This window comes from Carassius gibelio, chromosome B2 (genome assembly GCF_023724105.1).
Source record: "Carassius gibelio isolate Cgi1373 ecotype wild population from Czech Republic chromosome B2, carGib1.2-hapl.c, whole genome shotgun sequence".
NCBI classification, from domain to species: domain Eukaryota; kingdom Metazoa; phylum Chordata; class Actinopteri; order Cypriniformes; family Cyprinidae; genus Carassius; species Carassius gibelio.
Genome location: NC_068397.1, coordinates 5,396,800 through 5,419,272, shown reverse-complemented (window position 1 = coordinate 5,419,272; position 22,473 = coordinate 5,396,800). Strand labels below are relative to the sequence as shown.

The 22,473-nt window shown below is 36.5% G+C and overlaps 2 protein-coding genes across 3 annotated transcripts; one reads left to right on the top strand and one right to left on the bottom strand.

Annotated features, from left to right (window-relative positions):
* Positions 1–150: 150 nt before the first annotated feature.
* Positions 151–9,382, bottom strand: si:ch73-344o19.1 (uncharacterized). Its single transcript, XM_052548901.1, has 5 exons — positions 9,155–9,382; positions 7,878–8,171; positions 6,290–6,568; positions 3,240–3,406; positions 151–1,420 (listed from the first exon to the last, which is right to left on the bottom strand). The coding sequence occupies exons 1-5, from the start codon at positions 9,216–9,218 to the stop codon at positions 1,376–1,378; spliced, it is 849 nt and encodes a 282-aa protein (XP_052404861.1). The 5' UTR covers positions 9,219–9,382; the 3' UTR covers positions 151–1,375.
* Positions 9,383–9,440: 58 nt separating this feature from the next.
* ipo13a (importin 13a) lies at positions 9,441–22,457 on the top strand. 2 transcript variants are annotated; one of them, XM_052548898.1, is made up of 21 exons: positions 9,441–9,714; positions 12,534–12,659; positions 12,739–13,355; positions 14,514–14,654; positions 14,798–14,939; positions 15,041–15,207; positions 16,179–16,299; positions 16,396–16,543; positions 17,100–17,281; positions 17,355–17,381; positions 18,541–18,648; positions 18,792–18,932; positions 19,016–19,096; positions 19,173–19,310; positions 19,382–19,478; positions 20,044–20,096; positions 20,261–20,327; positions 20,398–20,456; positions 20,644–20,733; positions 21,321–21,502; positions 21,586–22,457. In XM_052548898.1, the coding sequence occupies exons 1-21, from the start codon at positions 9,667–9,669 to the stop codon at positions 21,680–21,682; spliced, it is 2,832 nt and encodes a 943-aa protein (XP_052404858.1). In that variant the 5' UTR covers positions 9,441–9,666; the 3' UTR covers positions 21,683–22,457. The 2 variants fall into 2 exon arrangements, with proteins under 2 accessions (XP_052404858.1, XP_052404857.1); XM_052548897.1 differs by having other exon boundaries at positions 9,443–9,714; positions 18,514–18,648.
* The last annotated feature ends 16 nt before the right edge of the window (positions 22,458–22,473 follow it).

Below are 22,473 nucleotides of genomic sequence, written 5' to 3'. Positions count from 1 at the left end.
TAATCAATAAAGTTTATATTGCCCTGCTTATAAACTGTTCATATTTTTTTAAGTGTTCATCAGAAACGAATAAATATAGTATATATATCATATTTGTATTGACTCTAATTGACTCGTGTAAATGTAATATAGTATGAAGCTTTACACACGTAGTTTTCTTGTTTTATTACAAACTCTTATTTTTCTCTCAACAACACCACTGTGCAATATATATTTATCTGTTTGTTTACCACTAATCAGTTTTGGCACAAAGTACATTAGGCACTAGGTTTACCACAAATACCAGCGTAGACAGAAGTGAATATGCTAAAATACATTTCAAATTATTTCACATACCTTCATTATATGGATCTGGACAATCAACTTTGTCATAAATATCAAAATCACAATTCAGTTAAATCCTAAATTGTTTTCATTCTAGAACACCAGTCACATAACAATGAACATTTTCCTCAAAACTTAATAGCTCTAACAGTGCAAAAGTCAAAGAGACATTTATGCTAAACCCAGGGAACTGTTTTTCTTGGAAAATAAACCATAGCCCCTAAAAAGAAGAAGAAGAAAAAAGTGCAGTTCTATTTGCTTGTATAGAACTGAGAAATTTTAGACCTTTAGAATGAATGTTATATAAAAGTTAACGTGCGGTCATATTAGCAAATTTTTGTGGATAATAAAGGTCTGTTGTCTGAACTGTCAATAGTGTGGTGATTTTGGTCAAAGCTGTGCATTTGTGTGAACAACTTGAACTGTAAAATCTGCATGATCAGATATATCGGAAAATCCTGATTGCATGGACCTTTTTGAAAGTACTGGATTTTGACTCAGAAAATTTGTCAAGAAACGGTAAATGTGACCATACCTCAGAATTTAGGTTTAGGATGAACCAAATGATAGCATCATAATATTGAGTAAGTACTTAATTATACATATAGTGTCTAATAAATGGAAAAACAAGCGAATTATCTCCAGAAACTCATGTCATGTTTTAGTGAAAATTTTTGTTATTGTTTCTCTACATTTGTAGAGAATCTTAAGGTGAATAAAAAGTATACTGGTTCTTTTTTCTCGAAATTCGAACATTCTCTATAAACACCGAACATTCTCTAGAAACTGTGATTTTTTTAACATAGAATAAGACTGTTTATCTTATTTTATTCTATTTCCTGAAACCCTTATTTTATTTGAATGGGTTTCATAATATAGTAAAACAACTAAAATTCTTATTCCAATATTACACAACCATATTTTAGCATCAAAGCCCCAAAAAACCCAGAATCAGAGATCAGTTGTGAAAGACGTCTTTTAGGGGATCTGCACCAATAACAACACTGGTTGCCTGAGGAATCAGATGATGAAATAGTGGAATTCCCTCTTGCTAATAGGTGTATCTTGACAATGGCGTGTCTTCAAGGAGATCATCCTGCAGAAAGGCACATTAGGGTTTTGAGGTCAGCACTTGAATTCTAAAATGTTATCATTATTAGAGTTGATTTGCAGAACATGCCATCACATTGGCAAAACATGACATAATTACCATTATCATGTAAATTAAAGATTGAACAATAGTGGATTTTTCTGATAACAATAACTAGGCTGGACCACATTGGCTGATAATTGATTTATCTACTGATAGTTTATTACAAAAAAAAAAAAAAAAAAACTGTATTGAAAAAGACTGAAATTTATTAGTAAATTATTATTGTTAGTAAATTCAGTTAGCAATCAAAAAATGGACAATACTTCTTAAGCATTTATTATCCTTAGTTAATGTTACAAATTGACTCTATTAATACCATTTCATATAAATATCTACACAAAGTCCATTGCATTGAAATTAGATACATATGTATACTGTATGTGTATATGTAAATGTATACTCTCCCACTTTAAGTTCTTCTATTTTACAACACTTTTACAATAGAATATTATTATCTAATACTAGTGTCTAATGAAAATAGAATCTAATATCAAATATAATAATTTTTGAACAGAATACTATTCTGCTAAAAATGAAAAAATATGTTTTACAGTGACGATAAAAAATTTAATTGGATGGATTTCTGATTTGTTTCTGTTGACCGCATGAACATAATTTGCTTTCTCAGGTCACTAGCTTTAAATTAGTTCTGTCAATTTTACTAATCACACATTAATCACAATTTTTTTATTAATTAATCACCCCATCTAATACTAAAGTTTTTAAATATACTTCTATATTGCAATCATTTCACAATCTTCAAATTAATGTAGAAAACATCATAAAGAAGTATATTATATTATACTGTATAAGTAAAGTATATTTTATGTATTTTTTTAATGGCATCTTTTTTTGGGGGCTGAAGACTAATGTCACTGATACCAGTACTACTGATGTCTCTTCCTAATATTTAACCAGTCAATTTGAACATTTATTAGACTTTAAAAACTAACAACTTAAAATTTAAGTGAACTTATTGATTATTATTGATTTCCTTTATGTTCTTTGAATAACAGACATCAAAGCGGCTGGGTTATTAGGTTATATGGCTGCTATTACTTTAGGAGCTTCCTCTGTGGAACATGACATGGATCTGACACATGCATGCTCATGGTTTCATTCAAGCTTTAATATGAAATGATACAGGCTATAGTGTGCAACGCCATATATGTGCATGCAATTTAATAGCACATGCTACGAGCACATTATAACGACTGACAGGACACGAAAATATTTTTTTACTGAATTATGGCCTGATAACATTTCATCTGACCGCAAAACACTGTTGTTCTGCTGAAGCTCCTCATCACCTGTACTGTTTCCGTGCTTGTTTGACTAGTGCCTGGAGCTGAGGTTAAGTGGAGTGCGTGTCTGAAAAGCCTCCTGTTTGATGTGGTCGTAAAGACATTTTGCGCCTAAATAAATCCAGGTCTTGTCAAGAAAGAGACAAGCAGCAGTTTAACTGCGTTAAATATTTTTTAAGTCATTAAACTGGAAAAATTCCTCATTAATGCTAATTTTGACAGCACTACTTTAAATCTAGATATAAAACAAACTCAACAAGGCATCATTGATTTTGCCTCTAGAAGCCACTCTTGTTCTGTATAATGACAGCGGACCATCTCAATTGCTCCAGCAATGTGTGAAAAAAATATTGCTATTGTTCCAGCAATCAATTGTTCAACCTCTAATGGAAATCTATAAAACTCTCAAAGGTCTCAATTTTAAACATCCCAATTTACTGCCCGAATACAAGACTCACCATAGGGAGGTCTTGAAGCCGGTGGAATTCTGGATGCTCACTACGTTGACGGAACTTGAGGAAGAGGACGGCTGAGACCATGGCAGTGCAAATAATGAAAATGGTGACCAGAGCAGCAAGCAGGGGGTCCAGAGGTGATGCAGGGCGGTGGGGGACCTTCCCTGACTCTAGATTGATGAATGGAGCAGAAACTGATTATCATCACAGGAACTAATAAAACTGAAGGAACATCATGTACAGATCACAGAAGTAAGTACAATTGGAAAAATAATGAAATTATCATTTGTCGGTGTGCTTACTAGACCTCAAATGCAAGACCAACGGCAAGAACTGAAACAAACTGAATGCCTCTCCTACTTATGTAGATTATTTTTCTGGCCTTAGTTTAAAGTGAGCTGAAACGTTCTCCCAAAAATAAAAAAGCGGTTGTTGAGCTTCCGTAGACCATATTAGAAGTGCTCTATGTATGTGCTTTGGGCTGGGGGATATGGGCAAAAAATATTTTTCCATATCATACATGCTATTTATCGTTATATATCTATCGCATTTATTCAACATTATTGGGGAAGGAAATTCTGCACATTTATAAGACCTTGAGAATAATTGTAAATATAACTTTGTTTGTTTATAATTAATCTCCACAGAGTAAGATACCTTTTAATTTGGGGCCCCATGAAATCCATTTTATTTTTTCCTAAATTATTTTTTTTCTCCATTTTATTATTTCTGGTCTCTGTGTTTTATGATTCAATAGAAATTTAGCATAAAATGGTGATGAATAAACCTATAACAATGTGATCACTCTTTTAAAATGAAAATTAATCTACAAACCCGATTCCAAGAAAGTTGGGACACTGTACAACTTTTGACTAAAAAAGGACTGGAATAATTTACAAATCTCATAAACGTATCTATTATTCAGAGAATATAGATAACATATCAAATGTTGAAAGTGAGACATTTTGAAATGTCATGCCAAATATTGGCTCATTTTGGATTTCATGAGAGCTACACATTCCAAAAAAGTAAGGACAGGTAGCAATAAGAGGCTGGAAAAGTTAAAGGTACATATAAGGAACAGCTGGAGGACTAAATTGCAACTTATTAGGTCAATTGGCAACATGATTGGGTATGAAAAGAGCCTCTCAGAGTGGCAGTGTCTCTCAGAAGTCAAGATGGGCAGAGGATCACAAATTCCCCCAATGCTGCGGCGAAACATAGTGGAGCAATTGCAAGTTTGAAGTTATCATTATCTACAGTGCATAATATCATCCAAAGACTCAGAAAATCTTGAACAATCTCTGTGCGTAAGGGTCATGGACAGAAAACCATACTGGATGCCCGTGATCTTCGGCCCCTTAGACGGCACTGCATCACACAAAGGAATGCTACTTTAATGGAAATCACAACATAGGCTCAGGAATACTTCCAGAAAACATTGTTGGTGAACACAATCCACCGTGTCGTTCGCCGTTGCTGGCTAAAACTCTATAGGTCAAAAAAGAAGACATATCTAAACATGATCCAGAAGCGCAGGTGTTTTCTCTGGGCCAAGGCTAATTTAAAATGGACTGTGGCAAAGTGGAAAACTGTTCTGTGGTCAGACGAATCAAAATTTGAAGTTATTTTTGGAAAACTGGGACGCCATGTCATCCGGACTAAAGAGCGCAAGGACAACCCAAGTTATTATCAGCACTCCGTTCAGAAGCCTGCATCTCTGATGGTATGGGGTCACATGAGTGCATGTGGCATGGGCAGCTTACACATCTGGAAAGGCACCATCAATCCTGAAAGGTACATCCAAGTTCTAGAACAACATATGCTTCCATCCAGATGTCGTCTCTTTTAGGGAAGACCTTGCATTTTCCAACATGACAATGTCAGACCACACATTGCATCAATAACAACATCATGGCTGCGTAGAAGAACGATCTGGCTACTGAAATGGCCAACCTGCAATCCAGATCTTTCCATTTTTGCGCATCATAAAGAGGAACTGGAGGGCCAAGGCGGAGTGTATGACTCCAAAAGGCCACGTTGGAGCCAGAGCAACAGAGGACCAAGATGGAGCCAGACGGAAGGAGGAGCCTGACAAAGCCTTAGGGATGGAGGGATGAAGCACAGCCAGAGGAGTGGAGTCCTGAGGCGGCGGATGGTCAACTGATGGTCAAACCAAAGTGGAGCTGGAGGGGCGAGGGAGCCCAGCGGACCTGGTTGAAGGACGGGCCATGGCGGAGAGGGGGGAGCGATGCCCCGCTCCATCAGGAGGACGAGGATGGCAGGGTTATTCACAACAAAAGGGAAAAACTTTCAAAAACAAACATGGGGAAAATACTTCTGTTACTGTATATGGGTCCAGTCTTCTGTTAGGGTGTGACGGTGTAAGCTGTCATTCTGTGTAGAACGAACTTTCACGAAAATTAAGATGAAAGTAAAAGTATTTAATATTATCCACACAAGGTAATCCACAAGAGGGAGGCATAAGACCGGACAAAGAAACACTAAAAGGCCTACAACTTATATGGGAGAGTAAATGAGGATAATTGACAAGACACACCTGCACATAATGACACAATTAAGGGGAGACAGAAACTAGTTCAAGGAATACGGGGGATGAAAATGATAACAAATGACAAAAGTCCATAAAGTGTGACAAGTAAAATATTTCTGTCATAATTTCTTTAAATTTAACCAGACTTTTATTTTGATGGGTTGTCGTGAATGTCTTTCAGTTTCAATGTGTATTTGACTGTAGTTTTTCTCAAAGTAAACAGTGTAAACCCGGTGAAGTGATGTCCAGAGCTTATCATCAAATTTACAACTTAAAATTTATCTTGATATGATTTTGTTTATTACCCAGCCCTATTTTGTCTCTTAAAAAGACTTGGATTAGACATTTTGATGATTTATATGAATTATCTCCTAAGTATCTATGAATACATTTTTGGTTGCCTGGATTCCATTAAATAAAAAATAAGATTAAAAAAAATCTGTTTAATGTTTAATGGAATGTTTGGAATGACACAACAGTGCTTTTGCTGTCCACATACCTTGATCTCCCACATCCAGTTCAGAAGGTTCATCCTGGTCTTCCAAAGGAGCAGGTCCAGTGACCTTTGAACTGCTGGTCAGGATGACCTGAGATGTCTGAGGGTAAGTGGGAGTGAATAGTGGAGCTGTTTGTGTTGTCTGGATCACGCTGCTGGCTGGAGTAGAGACTGTCTGAGGTCCTTCACTTGGACTGATGGATGTTGCAGGAGCTGTGGAGGCTACTGAATATAAAATGGTGCTCTTCAAATAAGAAACTGACGTACTGCCAGTAGAAGAACCTGCAGAAGACAAACACAAGCTTTGATTGAGATAGATCTCTCCTTCAATGTAAGTCTATGGTATATTTTTTACCCGCTTTTACTGTCTGCAGTGGCAAAAACTGTTTTGAAGAACATGTGTTTTGATGTTGTTTTCTAAGAGTCATACTTAAGGTCTGGCATAAGTGCAGTAAACCAATAAGTAGATATTCAACTGCCCTAAATATAGCTGTGTTTCCAGTGAAATGACAGTATGAGAGAGGGATATTATTTACAAACACAGTGGTGTTCCAAAATGTTACACCCACGTCCAGCAATTATTTACGGACAGACTTTTGATCAAGTGGGTGGAATGTGGCAGTTTCCCAGGAAGTCTCACGAGTTTAGTCTGGAAGCAGGCACATTGAGCCTAGTGTTTTATCATTAAAGTGGAACAAAGTGATGTACACCCACATGAAAGCACTCAGACTAGAAGGCAAAGGCAAATGTCACCCGAAGAAACCGGAAGCATCGAGTCTCTTACAACAATATGCGAGCAACGCCACTATCTTTACTGTTATCTCTGCTTGTGACGTCAAGTGGGAACATCTATAGAGCAGTATGGCAAATGTGATAAGGACAATATATAACTATTTATTTATGCCAAATGCAAAAAAAAAAAAAGTTTTATAGAAACATTTAGAAACGGGTCAGAATCGAACCCAAATTTCCAACTTGGACACCAATCAGAATGCCACAGCTCTGGTTAGAGCACATTGTTTAAAAAAAATCTATTTTTTAAATAAAATCATTGAGATATTAAAGGGAAAGGGGCTAAAAAAAGATTACTTGAGTTCATTTGACAAGAAAATTGTATTGAAATCTTTCTAATGTTTAATTCAATGCATTTCTCTGTTAATGTGTGTGTTTCTTTTTAATTATTCACAAAATGTACTAGCAATTTGTGAAAATGGTTTCAAAGTAAACCCTACACAAAAAAATGGCGAAGAAACAGTTTTCAATTTCCCTTAGAAACTGATTAATAATTTCACAATTATTACAAAGAAACAGAAAGGAACATATTTAATTAAGCATGTCATCTTGTAAACTGCATAGTGCAATAATCTTATAAACAACATTTTTATAGTGTATAATGTTTTAAAGGCTCTCAATGTAAAATTTACTGCATCTTTCAGTTCTTCGTAAACTTAATTTGCACAGCATTGTCTTCCACTGTCCATGTTGTCGCTCCCAACACAAAGGATGGCAAATTTGTTTTTAAACCTTAGTTAGACTGATTAACGACAGACAGCTTTTAAAATTAGATTAGGTTTAATTGTATTAGTCTTACCTGGTCCCGAAGCTGTGTCCGTGTTGAGGGTGGTGTCTTCTTGTAGTGCAGGGGTCTGTGAGATGGGTGGTGAAGGAGAGCTGTCATTGTGCACTACAGCGTCTTTGGATGACTTTGATGGAGGAGGAACGGTAGATGTGACGTCCGTTGTGAAATCGGCTGAAGGAGAGGAGACGCTTTGATAGGCTGTAGTGGCTCGTGATTCCAAAATGTCACTTGCTGAAGTCATGCGATTTTTCGGAGTGACTTCATTCAGAGTGGACCTCATGTCTGGGGATGAGTCTGTGGTCTGACCTTGGGGAGAAGTAGAAAATGTCTGCATGAGCAAGCTTGCTCGTTCTTATTTACAACTAATCTAGAAAATAAACAAAAGCATGGAGGGAAAAAAAGTATATTTCAGGAAATATGTTTATTTGGTTTGAGTAAAGCTTCAGAAAGAACCCTGTGTGTTCTCATGCTGAAACGGTTACGTGGGCGTTCTAGACCGGATCTGTACAGTTGAGTTTAATGGTCACGCAGTGAAGAACAAAGCAGTTGTGACCTTTATGTGTCAAGAAGAAGCAGAGGAACAAACAAACAAACCAGATAAATGGAGATTCTGTCCTCAAATGTGCCGATTTTAGAAGATTTAGAAGACCTGAGTTACACCATAAAGAACTTAAACCAGATGCATAAACAACTCAATGTTATTATTATTTTTTCAAGTAGATGATTCAATTTGGGGATTTTGCCATCTTTTATTTATGCATACATCGTATACAGGGCAGATTCGAACCTGTGTCTCCCATATCAGCACCAGATAAATGTGTCAGATCAACCAACGCATCCAACTATTCATGAAATTAACACTCAGAACCGAGATCTCACTTTAAGAATCTAATTAGCACTTAAGGGGGATGTGCAAACGATGCAAATTAGAGTCCAAACCTTATGCTAGAAAAATAAAATGTGTTTCTATTCCCAAATATGCCTATTGTTACATAAATAAAAAGACATTGTTACATATGTAAATAGTCTTGATACACTTTTCAAAAGAAGAGAAGATAGATAGATAGATAGATAGATAGATAGATAGATAGATAGATAGATAGATTTTGACCCATAATTTGTACCAGGCTTAACGATGTAATTTCAAATAAATAAGACGCATATAAATCATTAGTGATTAATCAGAAAAAAGCATGCGAGCAAGACAAAGCCTGCAGACACTGCAACATTATAGAATCCTGTTGCTGTTTTCATGCTAAAACCAAATAAACCATAAGCCATGTGTTTACCTTTTATGATAGACAAATGAAGAACCATCGCAGTCCATATAATAAAAGCGCGTTGAGTCCTCATGTTAGATAAAGCGACTCACGCGCAGACACGGTGCAGATTGGCTCTGTGATTCCGGAATGATCTTTCCGTTAGATGACAGCGGACATCATCAGAGCTAAAAATATCCCGCGGGCTCTGGGCTTCGACAGCGGGGTGTGGTTAAGCGCAACCTATGGTCTAAACGACAGCTTATTTATAAAGAGAGCCAAAGGCTTCAGAGCCGTTGAATCGATTGTGAAGCTACAGAGACAGTTGAGTGTGAAGTGAATGACGTGTGGCGTCAGCTGTTATCAGCGTGAGCCACGTGTGCGTCGCGCTGGACCGGACCATCCCGTCAGATCTGACCCCCCGCGAGCGCACAAGCACACGCATGACCTGACAGGACTCCAAAACACCCCCTCACACCTTACCCCCGCACACCCACTGTTACAGAGCACAAGGTTAGGAGACGAGGGAGTGAGGATTGAGAATGGAGGCAGTGCACGCAGACGAGTTCACGGTGGAGGCAGTGGAGAGGGTGAGTAGATGTGAGCTGCTGTGACTCAGAAACACAATAACCCTCGACCATTTGTGTGAGAGGACTTGACAAACGGTGACTAATAACGCAACGTTATAGCGTTTCACCTAACTCTTATATTAGGGAAATTGTAGCCTATATTTTAATTGCTGCAACTGTTCATTATTTAGTTTTTCACTAATGCAGTTCCTGGTATATTTGGGGTCTGAGTGAGCTTAGTAGTAGCTCAATAAACATAGGTTACTTAACGTCAAAGCATCAGGTTGAAACTTTAAAACTTCTTTTCTAATATTATAAGTGCTTATTAAAAATTTCCTACATTGTAATAACACACAAAGGCCCCAGATATAGGATAAAACATGAAAAACGCAATGTTAATATGGTTTTACTGCAGATACACTACTATCAGTATATATTTATTTATTTATGTGTTCCAAAAAGAAATTGGGGTTTTGATTGGGCCAGGTATTTTTTTTTCTATTATTATTTTGACACTTATATCAATAAGGTGTGAGTAAAAAAAAAAAATGTATAAAAAAGCAAATTAAATTGTATTATGGGGGTCGTATTGAAATAGAAAAAGTTAATTTTCAGAAGTATTTTTATGTAATGTTTTAAGGCTTGAGTGGCAACAGACACCAGAATAGGGATTTAAAAGTATCTTTGTTTAAGAGTTAAAAGCCATGATCCGAACCACTCAACCAAGAGGTGAAAATCACAACATTACAGAATCAAAACATTATCTGAAAGTCTGACAATATACAAATGAATTACAAATAATAATAATAATAATAAATAAGGTGCAAAAGAACTACATTACTAGAATCATTGTGAACAATATAATTGAAATAACAATTATGCATAAATATAAAACTGTTTATTTAAAGATGTTGATGAGAAAGAGAGAGAGAAACAATTTATTTTACATTTATTAAGAAATATTCATATATGTATAACATAGGGAAATAGCTTTTTTAAAAATATAGCTTCTCTGATTGGTGGCATTCTTTAATTGGTGAATTATGGGTAATGTAGTTGTTCAGCTGTTGAATATGATCATTTAAAAAATAATACATGCTAATGGCTTTAACAGAAGTGTACCAGAAGTGTAACTCATGGTACTCTGTCTTACAAGGTCAATAAAGTAACATTAAAAATCAGTTCCCCAATGGAGTTTTACTTTTCCACTCATACGACTATATAAGGAAAATAAGATGACTGCAACACTGCATTGACCAATCAGAAGCCAGGGCTAGACTATCAGTTTTATAACTGAATATTTTGTTAAAAAGGAATTTTTTTTAAATCATATGTCACACAGAACATTTCTATCACTGCCTGGCGTTTCATGAAGTGTGTGAATTACAGTTACTTTGTGCCCAGTGCCTCTGCCTTTCTGAAGAGACACTTAACGGTGAGAATTATTGCTAAGACTTGAGCTGAATGAAATGTGTGATATAACCATACATTTTAAGAAGCCATTTTTCTATTCTTTAAAACAGTTCAACCAAAACCGCCAAGGTTTGTAGATGTAAACCTGAGCTGAGAGCTGTAATTTAATAGAAGCTCCATTCAGGGCTGGACAGTGCTGTCCACGAGGCCTCTATTCCTCCATATTCCCATAATTCCACTAACAGCTGAGAAAAAGCCACACAAGTTTGAAGGTGGCTGGCCTTGTGCATTTCAGAACAATAAAGAAGCTTCTGTAAGTGGAAAGTAACTTGATATCTTCAGTAAGCTGTGCTAGTCTAATAATAACTGTCAGCATGTGGGGGATTTGGCGGCTGGTTTATGGTACGCTTCCCCATTGTGTGCTGTGATTTCAGCTACATCTTATCTATGCATTTTCAATGCATTTTTGGGGGAAAGAATAAGGTAATATTGGTATATGGTAAATATACAAGTCAAAAGTTTTTTGAACTGAGTCTCTTTCTATTTGAATGTAATTTAAAGCGTAATTTATTCCTGTGATGCACAGCTGAATTTTCAGCATCATTCCTCCAGTCTTCAGTGTCACATGATCCATCAGAAATCATTCTAATATACAGATTTTCTGCTTGAGAGACATTTATTAGGATTATTATTATTATTACTGATGGAAAAGAGTAAAAAAAAAAATGAAATTAATACTTTTTTTCATTAATACTCCTTTATATGCATTCAATTAACCAAAAGTGACAGTAAATACATTTATAAAGTTACAAAAGATAATTATTATATCAAATAAATGCTGTTTTTGTCATTTCTGTTCATAAAAGAAGCCTTAGTAAAAGTTGGCCCTGGAGCACAAGCAGTATTAATCGCTGACAATAGCCAAAAACATTGTATGGCAAAAATCATTAAGATATAAAGTAAAGATCATGTTCCAGGAATATATTTTGTAAATTTCCTACTGTTAATATATTAAAACTGCATTTTTGATTAGTATACATTGCTAATGACTAATGACTTTAAAATTGATAGTTGTATCTCAGCCAAATACATAACATCATAACAAATACATCATACATCAATGGGAAGCTTATTTATTCATAAATGCATCCTTGGTGAGAGATCTAATGGGTTCTAATAATTCAGCTTTGTCATCACAGAAATAAATTATATTTAAAAATAAATGAACATATTAATATAGAATATGTCATATTTAGTAAAACTATATAAATCAGAATATTATTTTACTATATTTTGTGTTTTTTTTTTTCTCAAATGTTTCTAATAAATGCAGTATTGGTGAGCATAAGAGACTTAATGATATCACCCTGTTGAAAGTAGTGTAATTATAACCGAATCAGTCTTTGGTCTTTCCTAATGTTCTGTAGGCTCTTCAGCAGCTCTACTATGACCCTGATATGGAGCAGAAGAATGTGGCCCAGAAGTGGCTCACACAAGCCCAGGCATCACCACAAGCCTGGCACTTCTGCTGGGCTTTGCTCCGGCCAGACAAAGTAAGCAGAGGGTTCGTCCACACCACGTACAGTTCACTGCATTACATTGATTCGTCTTACTAATTTGGTTTCACATTAGGTTCCTGAGATCCAGTTCTTTGGGGCAAGCACATTGCATGCTAAAATCTCCCGTCACTGGTCCGAGCTCCCGCCAGGTCAGTTGGACTCGCTCCGCTCACAGCTCATCGCCCAGGTCGGCCAGTTTGCGTCGGGGTCTAAGATGGTGCTGACGAGGCTCTGTGTCGCTCTGGCCTCTTTGGTTCTTCACGTCTTACCCGAAACGTGGCCGACGGCAGTACCAGATCTTCTGTGTGCCTTCCAGACTGGAGAGAGTGTGACAGAGGCTGGCGGTCAATCCCGATGGCTCGCGCTCCTAGAGCTCCTCTCCGTTCTGCCCGAGGAGCTGCAGAGCAGCAGGATCCCGGCCTCTCGGCGCTCACAGCTGAGGAGCGCTCTGGCTGTGGACTGGAGCTCGGTCTGCTCCCTGCTCCAGCAGTTACTCCAGCGGCCGGACGCACCCTCTCCAGTCAGAGAGCGGGTGCTGAGGTGTGTGTCCTCCTGGCTCACGCTCGATATCGCTTTAAAAGACAGCGAGGGGTTGCTGGAGAGCTGCTTCGCTCTGCTGAAGGAGTCGGAGATGTTTAACACAGCCGTAGAGACAATCGTCAGCATCATCTCACAGCCCGACTGTCAGAGGTGAGAGACAACAGCTGCTTGTACTGTTAAAACACGCATTAATAGTTCTGAAGCATCAGACTTTTTCTTGCCAGACGTATTTGAATTGCATATGAAACTTCCATCCATTTGGATTACGCAGTCTTAACATAAACTAATAGACTTAATCAGAGGCATATTTTCTCAGTAAAACATGTAACATGTAAGAAACAGACAAGATTTCTAACTTACTGAATGTGTTTTAAATACAAAGTAACCAGGTTTAAATATAGGTTTCCAGTTTGTATAAATTTTCATGACTTTTACTGAATATATTATTAACTGAATATTTTAACATATTTTAACCAAGTTTATACTTTCTAACTGAATACATGTAGTTGTTTTCACAATGGATTCACAGCTGATTTATGCTAACTAGCAGATTAAAGCAAAAAGCATTTTCAAATGTTGTTTATATAAAATCAAAAAGACATAGAAATAATACACAATAAACTATGCTATGATTTTTGAGTGCATTGATCTTACCTTTTTCATTTATGTATTACTGACAAATGTGCATCACATTTTGTCATGTTTAATATACATTAGTTTATGGGTTAAATCAGGTAGAAATAGCTCTCTAAGTAGCTGTTTATGGTGTTTGTTTATACCAGGGAAATTTTGCATTAAAATTGAATATATTAACTGAATATATTAAACATTTTAAAATATTCTGGAAAGATTTGCGTACAACAACAAAGTATTTGCCAATGCATATTTTGCTGCCATAAATCCATAGTGTTATTAAAACTCTAAAACTTATAAGGTGATAATTATAATCATATTAAGGAAAAATTACAGAAAAATTGCAAAAAATACAAATCTACACCCGTATACTACATCATTACATAACAAAGAAACTTTAATAGAAACACATTAAAAAGCAGTCTGATAATAGTTAACATGACAGATGCATATTCCTTTAAAATGTGCCATAGAAAAAATAATTCAAACAACCTCCCTGCAACCACTGTATGTTTTTCAAGAAATTAACTCATTCTATGCACAAACTAAACTAAATCTAATCTCCAGTATTGGCTGATAATTTTAACTTCTACCGTATATGTGAGTGCTCTTGTTTCACAGAAGGTTGTGTATGAAATATTCAGTTTTGTAGTCTGTGTGTCTGTGCGTGTGGAGGTTTGCAGACAGTCTGCTGAAGGTGGTTCCTCAGGTGCTGGCTCTTCAGGAGCAGCTAAAGAAGGCGGTGCAGGATGGAGACATGGAGACGTCTCACGGAATCTGTCGCATTGCTGTAGCTCTGGGAGAAACCCACTGCAGGTTGGACATAATGATCTATATGCATCATCAATCTCCCATTAATAACAGTCTTATATGACCTCAGATGGCCTGGGTCCATAAGAAGACCATTCATCATCTGACTGCCCTTGTCTGTTTGGTGAAAGCTCTTTTCAACTCCCCAGGACTCTTCTGGAGCAGGTGGATCACTGGCAGGGCTTTCAGGCTCTAGTGAGCATGATTATGTCCTGCACAGGTACACCTGGACACTATCCTGTGGATGAGACCTCCAGCTCGCTCACGCTCACATTCTGGTACACCCTACAGGTACAAGTCCACCTTTGAAAAATCACCCATGTTTGATGCCAACTGCTGTTGCATTGACTTAACTGGAGTAGATATGAAGTCCTTTTGGCTGCTTGTTTCAGGACGATGTAACGTCATTGGATGCTGAGAGGCAGACACTCTATCTCCAAATCTACAGGCCTGTGTACTTCCAGCTGGTGGATGTTCTGCTGCAGAAGGCCTGCTTCCCCAGAGATGAGGACTATGCTGGGTGGTCCGCAGATGATAAAGAGCAGTTCAGGACATACAGGTTATATATAACTGCATAGTTAAAACTGATCAATTGTTTAATAATAACCCTTTATACAGAGGGTTAATAATCAAGAAAGGGGGAATATATATATATATATAAAAGCAATGAGAGACAATATGTGTACGCTATAAATTATTTTAATAAAACTTTACACAGAAAAGGTCAATAAAAACCCATAAAATAACTGTATACATTTTTTTAAACAGTTCTGTAGCACAAGTAGTAAATTTTTATAATTACATGATTTTTTAAAATATACTTATATACAGAATAATTTATTTAAGAGTTCGTATAAAATACTATGTTTTAGATTTCTGCTTTCAAATTCTCATTAAATTGGCCCCATTGCCTTCTATTTTAAGTGACTTTCCTTGAGATATATTTGGAATATAATTTAAAATATACAAAAATGTATTAAAATATATTCCTCTTGTAGACTTTAAAATATAAATATAAATATATTATGTAGGCTTTAGTTAATTATATTTCCTGATATGTTTGAATTTTTTTATATGTATTTTATCTAAACATATCTCAACGTTTTTATATTGTCAAAATATATATATATATATATAAACATTTAAAATCAGTTTTTTAAGACTGAAAACTGATTTAACCCATGTATATTTTGTAACTTATCTTGGCATTTAAGGGGTTAAGCTAAATAAAGAACATTTTTAATATGAAGTTTTTTTTAACAACTCTGTTTACAGTATGTTTATATTATAAACTTAAAAATCATCAGTGAATCTTTTTTTACTATGTATTTAATTATACAGCGAAGGTTAATACTTAATATCAAGGGTTTGTTCATTCTGCGTTCATTGTTTCTCTGTTATTTCAAGGCTTAAAAAGAGCAGCATGTGCACACTTCTGCAAAATGTTTTTTGTTCTCTTCTCCATTCAGTCTTCATTTATTTTTCATTTGCATCATAATGCAATAACAAGCATGTTTAATTGGATTTGAGGGTTGACATCTCGGATACTCTGATGTATGTGTATGAGCTGCTGGGCCCAGAGCTGCTCAGAAACCTGTATGATAAACTAGGCTCGCTGCTGACGGACTCAACACAGCCCTCCTCATGGCAAGTCAGTCCTAATGTTACACTGGCTTATAAACACAGTGTATCTGTCATGTATTCTGCTGAACATTATTTCTGCATCGTCTCCCTCTCTCCTGTGGAGGATATAGAGGCTCTGCTCTTTGGCTTTCAGTCCATTGCTGAGACAGTGGATGTCAGTTACTCAGATGTTATCCCAGGACTGATCGCTCTGATTCCTCTCATCACAGCAAACAATCTTCAGCTGGCTGAGACCATCATGTTCACCATAGGTACACAAATTCATTTCTAAACATAGCTTGCAAGTGTATTCTACAAATCAGGTCTTAAATGTCTTAATTCAGCCATGAAAAGTCTTAAATTCATAAAGTAATTAAATGTTTCAGGTTCATTATCTTATTATCTTTAAGAAAAGATAACTTTACTTTTTACGTTATACTGCATTTTGATCCATTTCTAATAGAACAAGACTTTTTATGTCATTTCGTTGCTCAAGTGAATGTATCTTAAGACAGTTTTCACTAGAAAACAAGAAAGCGACCTATTTTTATGTGAAACATTGTTTCTAATTGAATTTGTATTTTCAAACTTTGAAGCATTGCTAATGCAAGGCATTTACATTAATTGACCGCACTGATGTATTGTTTTCTAAATCAGTAGGCTACACATTCAGATTTTACAGTGAAGATCTATGTTTCACATTTCTAATGCATGAGGTACAATAAACTATTAGAAATGAACTTTAACCAGAATGTATAAACAATGCTGTTAATGGATTGTGTTCATTGTTAGTTCAGTTTGACTGACTGCTGTCCTGGTGTGTTGCAGGCTCTCTGGCCGAGTGGTTGGCCGATCATTCACTCATGTTGGCGAATGTGCTTCCTGTGGTGTTGCATGGTCTGTCCAACCCGGATCTGTCTGTGGCTTGTGTCTCTGCTCTGAAGAGAATCTGTCGAGAGTGTCGACACGACCTCCTCCTCCACACCAGTGATATCATGGCCGTCTCACAGGTTGACCACTGTTGCATCAAAACATTATCAGTGTGTAATGTAGAAAATCTCATGGTGGTCTTTTTGGTCTCAGGCGGTGCTTGTCAAAGACATCCATAAAGTAAGTCTGATCCATTTGTTTGCTTAGTTTTGGTAACACTTACTGTAACTTACACTAGTAAAAAAAAAAAAAACATCTGTTTAATGCTTTTAACCCACCTAAGCTTTTCAAAAAGAGTCCCACCTTGGCCATTAATGGTCATTTTTAACTGGGGAGACAGTAAGAGTGTAGCTTTTTTTAATGAAATGATGTAACACTAATTTTCTTGATGTAGTAACATCAAGCAACACTAATAATTTAACCAAAAATGACAATTCTGACATCATTTACTCATACTCAAGTTCTCCTAAACTTGTTATGAACCTGATTTTTTTAATAACATTGGTAACCAATGAGTTGACAGTAATCTCTGACTTTCATTGGATTGAAAAAGCAATGGTAGTCAATGTTTGGGAGTCAAACTTATGGAAGTTCACTAAAGTAAAAATCTACACTTCCATAAAATTAAACCAAGTAGCATTTATTTGGGCATGCATCATGTCATGGCAATAACTGCCAGTATATGTAGTATGCATTTATACAATTATGTGTCAGATTTGCTATAAATTATTATTTTTTATCACTTTGAGTGTAATTTTCACAGTAATGCTTACAGTATTAGACTCCCAGTGATTTTCTGTCTGTGTAAGCGTGTGAATGTGGTACATTTTTTACATTGAATGTTTTATCATTTTAGCCCTCAGTTTCTGTGTTTGTTTGTTCAACATTGTGGCACTTTTTTTTTTTTGTATTACAGTCTTTCCCATGATTGCTCAATTTTGATAGAGAACAGCATAGGTTTATTAATTACAGTATATTACAGCTTAGGTTAGATTAATTAAACATTAATTAAACTGAATTGTTTTTACTCAGATTGAGAAAACCATTGAAACAATGAAATCAGGCAAAATTTTTAAACCGTATAAGGGTTAATTCAGTTCAATTCAAGTTTATTTGTATAGTGCTTTTTACCATACAAATCATTGCAAAGCAACTTTACAGAAAATTAAGTTCTTACAGAGGACACTAGTCAATTTTTACAATTTAGTTAGTACTGTATATTTTTCATCTGTATTCATGTGAATGGACCGGACATGAACTGCTGATCACGCTTAGTAGTCACAGTAGGACTGACAGAAAGTCTCCTGTACAGAGTCCTCAGTGTATGTGGATCATGCAGGCTCTGGGGTTCCTGCTCTCAGCCCTGCCCCGTGAGGAGATCCTGGGGAAGCTGCTCTCTCTGGTCACCCCTCACATCCAGCGGCTGGAGAAACTGGCCAGTGAGCCGGTGAGGAGCATGCCGAATTCATCACCTGTGAAGAAAATGTATTTGTATAGAACACAATGAATATAGTTCCAGAGAGCAGACCTTTGTCATTCCGTACCTGAATTTGGTGAAACAAGAATACTCTCTTTTACCTTTTTATGCAGCCCAGTTCTGCTAATAAGCTTCCTGTTGTCCACATCCTCGGCCTGCTGTCCAATCTCTTCTCTACATTTGACCTAAACAAGCAAAGCCAAAGACTGGAGGTCATGAGGCCTGTCCAAACACAGCCACACAACGACAACCCGGTATGACAGCCCATCCAGACTCAAGCTCCCATCAGCTGTTGTTGATCGAATGAGACCCAACTGCTGTTCTGGGCGTTTCTCAGGTGGTGGTGGTCCTGCAGCAGGCCTTCCCTCTGATCCAGACCATTGTCAGCAAGTGGCTCAATGAACCAGACGTGGTCGAGGTCAGTGTTCGTGAACGTGTGTGTGTGTGTGTGTGGGAGTATATGAATGATTGGCTTTTCTCTCGCCCCATCTCAGGCGGTGTGTGCTGTCTTTGAGAAATCTCTGAAGACCCTTCTCCATGACTTCGCACCACTGGTGACCCAACTCTGTGAGCTCATTGGTCAGATGTTCGGTGCTTACCCACAAGCCTCGGCTTTAGACCTCACACGACAAGTAATGACATAATGTGTAATTCGCTTGATGATAAGACGAGTGTTGTTTATTCTTTTCATGTTTCCCTCTAGTTAGTTCACATTTTTGGCTGTGAGAAGGATCTCTTTTCTCCAATCCTTGCTCTGTTGGAGCTGATTACCAACATCACCATGTCCATTTTTCATCACGGTAAGAGATTAGAATGAGTTGTCATCAACATATCAACAATGAACTCTATCAGGATCTGAATTTAAAGTGATAAGTCGATTCAAAAAATCATTTTCATTTACTCACCAACACATTGTTTCAGCCCGTATGATTTGTTTCCTGGAACATATTTTGAAAAAGTGTTTTTTGTCTGTAGAAAGAAAATCAATGGTGTCCTGTGTTGTTTTGGACATTGTTTGGACAGAAAGAGTTGCGCGATATTCCACAGATGTAGGAAAGTCATATGAAGATGAGAAACTGATGACAGAATATTCATTTTTTAAGTTATATTAAGTAACTTTTTCCACTGTTTTATCGTTAAATAAATAGTACTTTTGACAAATATTATTAAAATGTGTAGATGAGTGGCCTAGAGAAAGCTGGCTACAATGTTGAGGTCATGTGACCAGCATTATATTACTAATACTATTCATTTCATCACAGTAATCAAACTCTTTTGTTGGACAAAGAAACCAATAAAAATACCTTTAACCTGCACTATTTGGCAAGCTATGATATTAATGCTTGACTTTAAATGTTGTTGTAGGCTCCAGAGATCATCCAGATGTGGTGGAGTCATTCATGCAGCTTCACGCTCAGGTCTGTGGTTTATTTTTGCAGACTTTAGATTCTAATTTACTATAACATGCATACATTTGGATATATTTCACTGTTAAAAACCAACCTCTTTGCATTGTTTTTACCATGTACAGAGGTTTCTCATTTTCCTTTTTTTGGGGTAATATTTAATCTGATGTCTGCAGGTTTTGAGAAGAAAGGCTGACCTTTATCTTTCAGACCGTCTTGATATCAAAGCTGTTTTCTACTGTGGTGAGCATCAGTATTAACAGCCACAACATTCATTTGTTCATCCATTAATTAGCTGTCTGTGTCTATGTAGGAATCTTGTCATTCAAATTTCCTGAAACTCCAACACTGAAAGCAACCTGTCTGCTATTTGTAAGTATAACACTGGACATGTTCCCAGAAGTGGTTCATCTTCACAGACAGCTGTAGTTGAACACAGAGACCAAATACCAGCGCTTGTACTGGAATAAACTCCTCCTGTACCTTTAATTCTTGTAATGTTGAGTACTTTGTGAGTACTGTATACTCCATGATATGCTCTCGTGATGCTCCTGCACAGACGGAGCTGATCTCTCATTGTGAGGAGATTCCTGCTGTGAGGGAGGTGCTACAGGAGGATGGCAAGCTGCTCCTTCAGACCCTACTCGAGGTCAGAGATTTCCACATGAGTACTGTTTTCATCAGCAGTTCAGACAGACTCTCTGTGCAATTCATATTGTTACACCAGTAGGTGGCGACAAGTGGCCTTTATCAGTGAGTCATTGAATGATGTACTCAACCTATTCATTCAAATACTCATTCGATTCATACAAACATTAATTCATTCACACAGGATGGAAACAATAACAGTTTTTATGAGGGAGTCATTGAATCATTCACTCAGCTTATTCACTCAAAAATACTTATTTAGGCAGCAATGAAACAAGCGATCAAGTCCCTGAAAAAAAATACTGATCAATGACGGAATAAAAAACACCTCTACTGTTTCTTGGAGGCCAGAAAACAATATTATTTTATTTCCAAGTAATTTAATTGGCAGTGCAAAAATGTCTAAAATTAACTCACCAACCTGAAATATATCAATTCAGTCCATTATCTTAAAAATCACTTTTGTTAATTGAGTGTAAAATAATTGATGGCAGTGTTTTAGGAACATTTACTTCATACAGGTATATGCAGTTATAAGATACTAGATATATATTGAGCATGTAAGGACGGATATCTTTATGAATGCAGGCCATTGGGGGTCAGTCCCCACGCAGTCTGACGGAGCACTTTGCAGAAGTCTTGTTCTCAGTGAGTCGTAACTGTCCCAGCATGCTGTCTGTGTGGCTTAGAGAGGCTCTTCTGCCCCCTGGCTTCCCCAGCTCACATCTCACCACTGAGCACAAAGACCACTTCTGCCAGCAGATCCTCAGGTAGAGCCATGACATTAACACCAGAACACGCCCCAGGAACTCTGCACTTTATACACGTTTCTTCTTTTCAACTGTTCACACAGGGAACAAGTGAGTAAGCAACGGATGAAGGACATTGTGAAAGAGTTTGCTTTGTTGAGTCGAGGACTACAAGGTACCGAGTGTGCCGCGAACTACTAAACACTCTCCAAACAAGATCCAGAGTGGAGTCGTCATTGCTTTAGTAATGTGGGGTCAAAAGATCCAGTGCACTGTTTTGAATACAATCTAGCCATATTGTTAACGGGTTAGTGCTGTCAAACGTTTAATCGCAATTAATAAAATAAACGTTTTTGTTTGCATTATATATGTTTTCTGTGTATATTTATTATGCATATATAAATACACACACGCACATACAGTATATATTTTGAAAATATTTACATTTATTTACTATGTCTATATTTATATTTTCATATAATTTATATTAGAAATATACCTTTTTATATATATATATATATAAACAACCTATTTTTCTTAAATATATACATGCATGTGTTTATTTATATATACCTGAAAAAATACATAGAACACATACATAAATCATGTTAATAACTTTTATTTTGGATACGATTAATCGCGATTAATCATTTGACAGCACTAGTTATATTATTAAAACAAAACATCCTTAAAACAAGATACATTTAATCATGACTTGTTTTCAAAGAATATATTTCTATTTTTTCTTATTTATTTTAGGATACACCTTGCTAAACATTAGTTAGGTTATGCAACGTTACATGGTTATGCAAATCTTATACATTTGTAGATTTTTATGAATGGTGTTTTTTCTGGTTCTGTGGAAACCCGTGGAGCTTTGCAAGCAGTTTTGTGTTTTTTCAGTGAAACTTTAAACTTTTACATCTTAAATAAATCTCATATTTCAAATAAAAATGTGTGAAAGTTAGCTTTGCAATGATTGTTTTGTTGTT